The sequence below is a fragment of the Temnothorax longispinosus genome, unplaced genomic scaffold (genome assembly GCF_030848805.1).
Source record: "Temnothorax longispinosus isolate EJ_2023e unplaced genomic scaffold, Tlon_JGU_v1 HiC_scaffold_374, whole genome shotgun sequence".
Classification (NCBI taxonomy): Eukaryota; Metazoa; Arthropoda; class Insecta; order Hymenoptera; family Formicidae; genus Temnothorax; species Temnothorax longispinosus.
This window is the reverse complement of record NW_027270203.1, coordinates 1-10,846: the sequence shown is the minus strand read 5'-3', so window position 1 is coordinate 10,846 and position 10,846 is coordinate 1. Positions and strand designations below refer to the sequence as shown.

Here is a 10,846-nt window from a genome sequence, read left to right as displayed (position 1 = left end):
TTACAATGCAAATAACAGCGGCGGAACGTGTTACGACGAGCGAGCAGTTCACGCGAGTATTCTCGCTGCGAATTAAGAATTGCGAACGAGAGATATCGCGCGAGACTAAAGATTGTTAACACGCCGCGCGTTATTGCGTCTCGCGACTATAAGAACAAACAATTAAGCGTATTCACGACAAAGGCAGATAACAACAATAGCATGGTTGCGACAAGAGAAGTTCACGCGAGTATTCTCGTCACAAAGAGTTGCGAACGAAAGATATCGCGAGAGACTACCACGCGCCACGTGTTATCGCGATGCGCGATTACAAGAATGTGCGAAAATTAACAAGTTAAGGAATAATGCGACGTGAGCGAAAGGTCGGCGATAATTTTCTAACGCGAAATCCGGCTCGAAGGACCAATGAACGGGGATAGTTTCGCCCCGGAGGCAAGATTTGCGATACTCGAAGGACCAGAGGGGGGTTGTCGCTTTCCCCTCACGACTATCAAATGTTTAACGCGAAAGCAGAAACGCATGCAACGAAATATTAAGCGAAGCGACTCACCGTGTCGGCCGTCGTCCCCGTGATTCCGCCAATCCTCGTCCTGTCCCCTGAACTTGGCCGCTCCGTGGGTCTCGTTCGGCATGCGATGGCAAAACTCGTGCAAGCAAGCAAACGGTGGAGAGCAAGCGATAGAGCAGGCAGGAAAAAAGCAGTAGGAGACGTGCGCACTCCCGGTTGAGCAAGGCGGCAAAGACGATTCCGTGATGCGTTTTGCCCGGCGAACGTGTGCCGTAAGACGGCTCTTAGACTATGTGTGTGTGTGTGTGTGCCGCACGGCGGCTTGACGATAAGTTCTGATGAGAGGTGTGTCCTCTCCGACTATTTGACGATGAGTGTCTTCTCCCCGCGGTCCTGGAACATGTCGCTGCGGGCGAGTAGTTGTTCCCTTTCCGGGGGGGGGGGGTGGATACCGTCGGCGGATGGGCGATGGCAGCACCGACAGGTGAGTCGCATGATTTGGCTGATCGCGATCCGCCGACGTTTCGCGCGAGAATTACAAACGACTTATGCAACTAAGTATAAACAATAAATGAATACATGAACATGAAGTAACTATACTATTTACAAGGCGATACGCCGAACAATATTATAGATGAAATTTTATTTGGTTTCGATACAAACTATGAGATATGTATATACTTCAAGTAAGAGAAACAACTTTTAAATTTACGTGATACCTTGGGCTACGATTTATACAGATGTTTACAGCATCTATAAATAAAGCCGGAAGGAAATGACCGAGCCAAACGCAAATTCTATATGGTATTTTATGTTGAAAGTGAACCAATAAGGGTAAATATATGGCATTATGCAAGGGGTACATCCTATTTGCGTCGTAAAGTGCATGAACGTATTCATTCCAAGTAGGTCCATAGACTGGTGACACGAAATTGTAAATTAATGTATCCTTGTCTCTCCTACAAGATAAATGCATTTAAACATAATTATGTTGTACATTATACTTCTTTACGTATCAGAGTCATTTATGATCATATGCTAATGTTTATATGTGTCTGTGATTACGGTAGTACCTAATTGTAAGTAGCTATTTGTAATTAGTAAAATATATTTAAGTATTTGTAAGCAGTAAAATTTGTAAGTATGTAAAAGTAATTGTAAGTAGTAAAATATATTTAAATACACATATTCGTATACGAGTGTGTTTCATGCTTTTTAAAATAGCCTCTTCCCCACAAACTATAGTATTTTGGAATACATTTATTATAGAATATTTGCGATATTCAGAAAAATGATAATAGCAACTGAATACTAATTCTCCTGTTTTTTCAATCTGTTAATTTTCATATTTATGTAATTGTTATATCTTGATGTTAGTTTTTTACAAGCATTAAGAAATAATATATATATATATATATATATATATATATATATATATATAATAAGTCATTAAAAATTATGTCTAAAAAATAATCTAAACAACTTATGAGGTTGAACCATTATTATGTCATTATCTGATAACAATGTTCAAAATAGTAGAAATAAAATTTTATGTAAATTAGCTTCGGAGATGTTGGTTAAATATTGGATCATACCTGAATTGATTACAGACATCCCACGCACTAGCGATTAAAGCATTTACCGTGAAGTCGACAGGCACTATATTTGCCTTGAAATCGGGATTATAACGATGAAATCTTGTGATACCAAGTAGTGAAGTCACCGTGACACCTTGTGGCCCATACATATTGTCTATCCATCCGACAAGTGGCTCATTGGCGCTAGACATAACTGAAAAAAATCTTAATTATTCCACGTTATGTAGATTCGCAAGAATCAAACTTATTGTAAGCTAAACGCGACACACGCACACACACACACACACACACACACACATCCGCGACGGTTTATTATTATTTTACAATTATAGAATTGTATACACATTGTATGCACATAATTATGCAAACCAGTTGAAAATAATTACATATAAATGTTATTTAATAAATTCTTTAGCAAAAAAACTGCTAGTTTTTATAATTATTCTATTACCTACTGCAGGTCGAAATATTCCTACTGGCAAATCTCCGCTTTCGTCTCTGAGAAATCCTTCCGCAATTGCTTTCGTAAATGTATATGTATTCGGCCATTGTGAAATGATTCTAGTCAAACGGTAGAATATCTTTCTTTATTAATATATGTAATTATTATGTTATATTGAGCATCAAAGAATTACCTAGATATTTTTTCCTCGATTATATTTTCGTGTAAGTTCCGTGTGAACATGATAAGGTCTTTGTGGTTAATGGGATACGAATAAAATCGCTCTTCGATGTGTTTCACATGGCAGTTCGCATAAGCTGTTGACACGTGAATAAGTGACTGCAAGGTAAACATTAAGCGTAATTTATGTTTTTCTCTTAAAATTAGTGAAAATTGCAAAATATAAATAATGTTTGCCAATTATTATTACTAGAACACATATTAGATATAGGAATTACTTTTAAATTTAGCATGTGCTTTGCGAGTTTTAAGATGGTAGCGGTAGCATTAACGTTTATTATCGTAGAAGTTTTGATGTTCTCGATGAACCGTACATTTGCTGCTATGTGAAAAATTATGGATACCTATAATAAATAATAAATATACATGCTTTAAGAAAGAAAGATATTTAAAAAAAATACACAATTTATCTCTAATTGCATCGATAATTATAATTATATATATATATATATATGTAGGTCTAGAGGTATGTTCCGGGACTGTTTACGTTTTTTGAAATGTACAGTCCTGGAATATAACGCATATATATGTAATCAGATTCAAAAAATTGTCCCGAAACGTGCCGTAGGACATGAATTTTTTCCAGGACAGTCCTGGAAACTGCCAAATGTCCTGGAATATACCGATGTAAAAAAATAAAAGTCCCGGAACATACTTCCGGACCTAAATATATATATATATATATATATATATGTATATATTAGCTGGTTACCCGGGCTTCGCTCCGGAGGACATATGTAATAAGACACGCAAATAGTCTCTCTCTCCCTCTCTTTCTCCCTCTCCCTCTCTCTAAATATATATAAAGGAAAATGTCCTAACTAACTGACTGACTGACTGACTGACTGACTGACTGACTGACTGACTGACTGACGCACGCTGACGCACGCTGACGCACGCTGACGCACGCTGACGCACGCTGACGCACGCTGACGCACGCTGACGCACGCACGCACGCACGCACGCACGCACGCACGCACGCACGCACGCGAGAGAGAGAGAGAGAGAGAGAGAGAGAGAGAGAGAGAGAGAGAGAGAAAAAGAGAAAGAGAGAGAGATTGATTAAATTTATTATGCCCGAACATTTGCTAAAGGGCAAAATCAAAATCATAGATACATAGGTAAAAACGCAAGAACTTTGAATGCATTACAATATGCATTACAATATTGGATGCATTACAATGAGCCATTGTAGTGCATCCAACATGCTTAAAACTAAACTAAACTAAACTAAAAAAAAGAAAAGAATAAGCATGAACAAGATGTAACTAAGTGTAAATTGGATGACACGAATAAACTCGATTGCACAACTAAAATTGCACCGGTAGACGTATAATATAACCTTAACTAATATAACTACTAATGTATATATAACGCGACTACTAATTTGTATAACCAGGTAGAGATACTATTGCACTACGAAAATTGCACTGGCAGGCCACAAAGCAAGCGCTAACTAGATTCAGTAGCGAATAAATGTAAACGGAGGAGGTTTTTGAAGGATGAAAGGGAAGGTGCAGATGTTATGTTGATAGGAAGAGAATGCCAAAAGCGTATCGCAGAAAGACGAAAAGAGTTCCAATACGTTGCAGTTCTACAAAACGGTATGTTAAAAGTCAGAGACGAACCGAGAAGGCGGTCGGATCTCCTAAGCGATGAGTCAGGCGAAGTGAAGAGCTCGCTCAGGTAGGCAGGAGACTGTAAGAACAAGATACGATAAACCTGACAGCCTAGAAAGTACAGTCTCCTATTCTCAACCGAGAGCCAACCCTGTCGACGCCTGTAGGGCGTGACATGTTCATCACGCCTAAGATTAAAAATGTAGCGTACACAGCAGTTTACAAGTCTCTGCAACTTCATATTTAACTCATTGCTCAAACCGTCGTAGACGAGGCAGCAGTAGTCCACATGAGGTGTAATCAACGTCGTTACTAACTTAATTCTCAATTCGGTGGAAAGAGAGTTTCTGTTAAATTTCAATCTGTATAACGCATAGTGCACTTTCTGCGATACGTGTGAAATGTGCTTTTTCCAGGATAGAGTAGGCGTAAAAATCACCCCTAAGTTCCTCACTTCGCTAACAAATAGAATGGGAACCTGGTTTACTATAATGGGAGGTAGAAGACTAAGGTCGATATTCCTCACATAAGCATTACTACCATAGATCATTGCCTTCGATCATAGCCGGATTAAGCTTCAGACCATTAAATTCTGCATAATCAAAAATAGCAATAGCATCTCTATTTATTAACTCCAATCCCTGGCGGATGTTGGCAGGAAACATGAGAGATACACTTGAATGTCGTCGGCAAATAACATATGGCGTGCATGCTGTAACACTCCTACTATATCGTTGATGAACAGAGAGAATAAAAGTGGCCCGAGCACAGAGCCCTGAGGAACGCCCGATGACGTATGTAGCCACTCAGAGAGATTCCCAGCATCGTCAACTACAGACTGATAGCGTCCAGTCAAGTAAGAGAAAGTCCACATAAGAACAGCATCTGAAAAGCCAATCTCCTTTAACTTGATTAGCAGCTTGAGATGCGGGACCGTATCAAACCCCTTACTAAAATCAAAGAGGATCATAATTACAATAAGACTATTTTCAATCCCTCCTTTGATGTCGTCGCAAACCCGCAGAAGTGCTGTCTGTGTGTTATGACATGGCCGATATGCAGACTGTCTGGGATTTATAAGGTCATGTTCAATTAAGTATTCTGTAATTTGTGCGGCAACAATCCTCTCAAGTAATTTCGACAGCTCTGGTAGATTGGCTATGGGTCTTGTATCGGACGGAGATAATGGTATACGAATCTTTGAATGGGGGCGGATCATCGCATGCTTCCATTGAGATGGAAAAGAGGAAGTTTGCAGTGAGCAGTTGAACAAAGCAATGAGATGCGACAAGATTATAGACCAAGCAATCTGCAGAATATAGAGTGATATTCCATCTGAGCCAGATGCATAAGAATGGAGCGGTTCTGCCGAGATAAGTTTGAGAACCATAGCAGGTGTCACGACAGAGAACACAAACTCTGGTCTCTGAGATGTTCGAGTCACTGAAGCAACAGCAGAGATAAAGTCCGTATACAAGCAAGGTGTTTGAGTATTGAAAACTGAAACGTAAAAAGAGTTTAATTGACTGGGCGCAAAAAAGTGTAAAGGAGAGACCAAAGTCGAATTTACAAGACCTAATCGCGCTAGTTCTCTCCAAAGTTTGGAAGGGTCAGTAATATTTTTGAGAGAGTTCAGTTGAAATTCATCTTTGGCACGTTTGATATCCGAATTAAGTTGATTTCTGAAGTGTCTATAAGTGGCATAGTCAAGTAAATCGCCGGAACGTTTTGCCTGCTTGTATAGCTGGTTGCGAGTACGAATCCGAGCTTTAAGCTCGTCCGTACGCCATCGCACCGGGAGCCTTCTGATAACAAATGCTTGCTTAGGGGCAAACACATCAAGTGTTCGAAGTAAAGCTCCCGACAGTCTCATACAGAGCCTCTCAGTTTCACCAACGCCGGTTTGGTCATCCAGTCTCACACCTTCGTCACCAACCGCAGTGGACATAGGATCCTCAATTACAAAGCGAAGATGATCACGGAACTCGTCACAATCAATAGATTTATGACAACGTCTTACAATGGTAAGGTCAATCGCCAGGCTTGTGCCCAGGGTAAGTGATGATTCCATTAGGTCATGACCAGCTATAAACGGACACTCAGATCTAGTAAACGACAAGATTTTTTCGCTGTCATCCACCGCTAAAACATCAAGCCACGAGTCAGTAGAGGCCGTGTGGTGCGTAGCTCTCGATTGAACAATATGCATTGCCATACTCGACATAAGTTCGCGCAAGTAGTTAGCCTCAAAGTTGTTTGTAAGAAGGTTGCAGTTAAAGTCTCCCCCAATAATTATGTTCTTATATAAGTGTAAAACACTAAGAAGTGTTTCTGTAAATTCATTTAGAAGAAGACCTTTTGGCCTCCTATAGACCGATGCAAATAATACAGTCTCATTATTAGGTAGACGGATCTCGCAGATGAGATATTCAGGAGCATCAACATCACCTCTTGCAGAAGTAGCAATAACTGCAACCTTCAATGAGTTATGCACATAGCAGGCAACTCCACCGCCTCTTCTACCTACATAATTATGTCGAATCAGAAAATAACCATCCAGGGCCACGAGATCATCAGCGACTTCAGCATTCAGCCACGTTTCAGAGACGGAGATAATATGATGAACATTTGTATTGAAATGTAACCTTATTAAGTCAATGTGACCACGAAGCGAGTTTGCATTAAACTGAGCCACCGAAGGCCCTGTATTGAAGCGCGACAAACAGCAGGGGGAGTCGCGTTACGCCCACAACCATATCAATTTAATTTAGCAAGGTCTGAGTCAGAGTCAATATAAGTAACTGGGGCGCCGTCAGATGATCTGACACATATTCGACACCCCCTCGTCCAGACATACTTATGAGACGTCTCCTTAGCAATCCGCTTGGTCTGCTGCAATAAGTCATACGTGGCCCTGGATAGCAGTTCATTTACATAAATGTTCCGGTTAGAGTCGACATCACACACCTCATTTTGTTTAAGAGACCGTTTCGCTTTCTTACTAGCAATTACCGTATCACGGACCGCACCAGAGGTTAGAGTGACCACGAACGAGTCTGTACCGGTAGGACCCGAAGAACCGTCAGAAATTGTAACCGCTTGCCGTTTCCGCGCCATAGATCTGACATTAAGAACGTGGCTAGAAAGATTTGGGATATCAAGCACTTTAAAAATATTACCGACCAACTCTGAAGGAATAATCAACAGCTCCTTGGGAACTCCCGAGACAACCAATTTGTTCTCATTCTCATCACGGGTACACGGAACAGACTGAGCGGCCTTCAGATCCCGGACTTCGCAAGCAAGAGCTGAACTCTCCTGTTCTAGCTTATCAATACGCAACGCACTCTGGGCAACCGTGTCTGCAATGAGATCTAGTTTATTCAATTTGTCATTAATTTCTCTATTAATACGCCCCTGGTCCTCCATAAAAGCCGAGAGCTTAGCGTCTGAGGGGGACAGGAAACATTAACACAGTATTGTGCGTTACATAAGACAAAGACTTAAGGCATAAAACACTGCCTTAAGATTATAAGACAGCCATTCTGCTTAGGCAATAAAACTTTCAATTGGTTAAATAGTTTCTGCAGCAGCACGTTGGTCTCAGCCTGCTCCCGCGACCGCGCCTGCCCCTGAGTCGCCAACACTCCACTCGAAAAGTCAAAAGATTGTGTATTCGGTTCGATGACAGGTGTAAGAGGCGTGTCTAATGTGGCCGCAAAAGATTTGCAGCAAGTGTCTGCATATCTGGTTGCAGCATAAGGTTTGACACAACCTGGGTGGAACTCTCTCTTACACCCGTCGCAATCACGCGATTGGTTCGCTATCGGCTTCCCGCACTTGGCGCACATATACTCCATGTATAATCGGTAGGCAATGTCACTAGAAGATAACTAGATTGGTATCACGCAAACCAATCGGACCAGAGCAAGGCAGTCCAGTTAATTGCAGTGGCCAATCAGCAGTCGCTACGGCAGCACATGCTCAGAGGCAGCAAGTAGAAGGAGAAGCTCAACAGCAGACACATGCATAGCAGTGATAATAAAAGTCACTACACACTGATCACGCAAGCACAGCAGCAACCAATCAGCACGTGCACAGGAAGCGACAGACAGAGAAGCCCGGCGATAAGAGACGCATGCGCCGCTATGATCGACGTCCTCCACAGGAGCAGCCACAAGTTAGGTTATTGTAGGCGATAATGTTTGCCACAGAAATGTTCACCGCAGACACCAATCGCCAGAAGGATAATACTTGTGCATGACAAGCAACAAAAAACCTGCTCGATTCTGTAACAGAAATTGCCCAAAGGCAGCTTGCGGCAGAGAAATGTCTAATCGAAACAGGAATGACAGAACAGACATGCACGCTGTGCTCACCAGAGAGAAAGAAAGAGAGAGAGAGAGAGAGAGAGAGAGAGAGAGGGAGAGGGAGAGGAAGAGGGAGAGAGAGAGGAAGAGGGATAGGGGAAAGGGGAGAAGGAGAGGGGAGAGAGGGAGTTTCAGCTAGGGAGAGAGGGAGAGAGAGAGGGAGAGGGGGAGAGAGAGGAGATTTCTCTCTTTTCTCTCTTTCTCTAGAGGGAGAGAGGAAAGAGTGAGGGAGGGGATCCTATTTCTAGATTGGAGAGAGAGAGAGATCTCTTCTCTCATCTCTTTCATCTCTTTCTCCCCTCTGAGAGAGAAGAGAGAGAGAGAGAGAGAGAGAGAAGGACGATGCGGAAATCTATTGGCGTTAAATATAAATATACGCTATCATCTATTTGCGTGTTTTATTACATATGTCCTCCAGGGCGAAGCCCGGATAACCAGCTAGTATATATATATATATATATATATATATATATATATATATATAAAACATATATATATATAATATATAATAAATATATAATATATATATAAAATATATATATATATATATATGTAAAATGTAATGCTTTAATAGATATGCAATACATTTTTATTGCATTAGAATATAGTAGTATAGACGATATAAAATGATATGGATAATCTGAATTAATTACCTGATTTATCAGTATGTTCTTGTCATTTTCTGATAATCCGAAGTCTTCTATTTCAAGATCGCCTATAACAGGTACGATTTTTTTACGGAAATTGGGTACTTCCTTTTTTAGTCGGTCAAAAAGCTATATGAATTACAAATTTGAATAACGATCATTTACAAATATACATCATGTTTCGATATTGTTTTCGAGATACTCACAGGTTTCTCAAACATTTCATCTAATCGGCTTTTGGGACATTTGTCTTTTTTCGGACGTATTAGCAGATATATCGTTGAAATATCGGGGCAACTTCGTAACAGTTTTTCAGTCAAGACTTTTCCAATAAAACCAGTACTGCCTATAAGACAAAATTACAAAGTGATATACATATGTATGTACGTGTATGTACATATGTAGAGTGTCACGTTGCTACACGCGTGACGAAATATCAGGAAAAGTTCTTTACAAATAACAATGACTATATGCACGAATGTCGCTCATATATGACCGTTGTTATTTACTTAACGTTTTTCCCAGTTAGTGCTTGCCACGCGCCTAACAACGTTAATGTTGAGCTGCAGCTTCTCGTCGAATTGCACGGACGTATCCTGATTTGCGTATTTTTATTAATTAATTTCTCATTAATTATTGAGAAACTTACAAAACGTAAAGAACTTTTCGATTCAGTTTTACCCGCTCTACCTGCCCACGAACACCGGTCCGCATATTACATGACACTCTGTATATTGTTACGTACTGAAATTTTATATATTAAAATTTCGACGATGCACTTTTGAACGCTTAGACGAGGCACGTTAGCTCGGAATTCCGAGGGGACGGTCGAGTCAACGTAAATATTTAGATTATCTTATCGGAGTCCGTTGAAGGGCTGGGGGCCAGATGGGCCCAAAATTACGCTTCTAGAATGTTCTAGAAGCTTCTAGAATACCTATCCCTGTCGATTTCGACGCTGATTACCCTAATTATAATCAAATAGATAAAACTGATCCTCGTTACCAGACGTATAAACTTAGATATTTTTTCGGTCCTGAATATAATAATATCTTTCACATGACTTGTCCAAATCCCTGGTAAATTGCTTAAATGCATTGACCAAAAAATGGACGAACAACGACAGTCAAAACGTGACAATATGTACCATAATAGCACAAAATGTTTTTTAAAAATGCTCTTTAGAAATTCAAGAAACATCCAAAATGAATATTATTAAAATTTTGTGGACATCTTAATTTAATCCTAGGATATCTTTTGTTTATTCTGAGGAAGAACAAATAATAGCCAAATACTAGCTTCAAAGACATTTTAAGAATAATAAATACCTGTTAAGAATATCGACTGTCCGGCGTAAAAGTTTTGTATCGGTGTTCTGCGTGCTTCAATTTCCATGTTTTTCACTGTTTATATTGTTTATAA

General features: G+C 40.2%; 1 protein-coding gene across 3 annotated transcripts; it reads right to left on the bottom strand.

The window, feature by feature from the left end:
* Positions 1–369: 369 nt before the first annotated feature.
* LOC139824435 (putative fatty acyl-CoA reductase CG5065) lies at positions 370–10,842 on the bottom strand. 3 transcript variants are annotated; one of them, XM_071796967.1, is made up of 8 exons: positions 10,753–10,842; positions 9,631–9,770; positions 9,431–9,553; positions 3,007–3,132; positions 2,742–2,887; positions 2,558–2,667; positions 2,104–2,299; positions 370–1,467 (listed from the first exon to the last, which is right to left on the bottom strand). In XM_071796967.1, exons 1-8 carry the CDS (start codon positions 10,817–10,819, stop codon positions 1,191–1,193), a joined length of 1,185 nt encoding a protein of 394 aa, XP_071653068.1. In that variant the 5' UTR covers positions 10,820–10,842; the 3' UTR covers positions 370–1,190. The 3 variants fall into 3 exon arrangements, with proteins under 3 accessions (XP_071653068.1, XP_071653071.1, XP_071653069.1); XM_071796970.1 differs by having other exon boundaries at positions 1,268–1,426; XM_071796968.1 differs by lacking the exon at positions 370–1,467 and having other exon boundaries at positions 2,001–2,299.
* Positions 10,843–10,846: the final 4 nt, after the last annotated feature.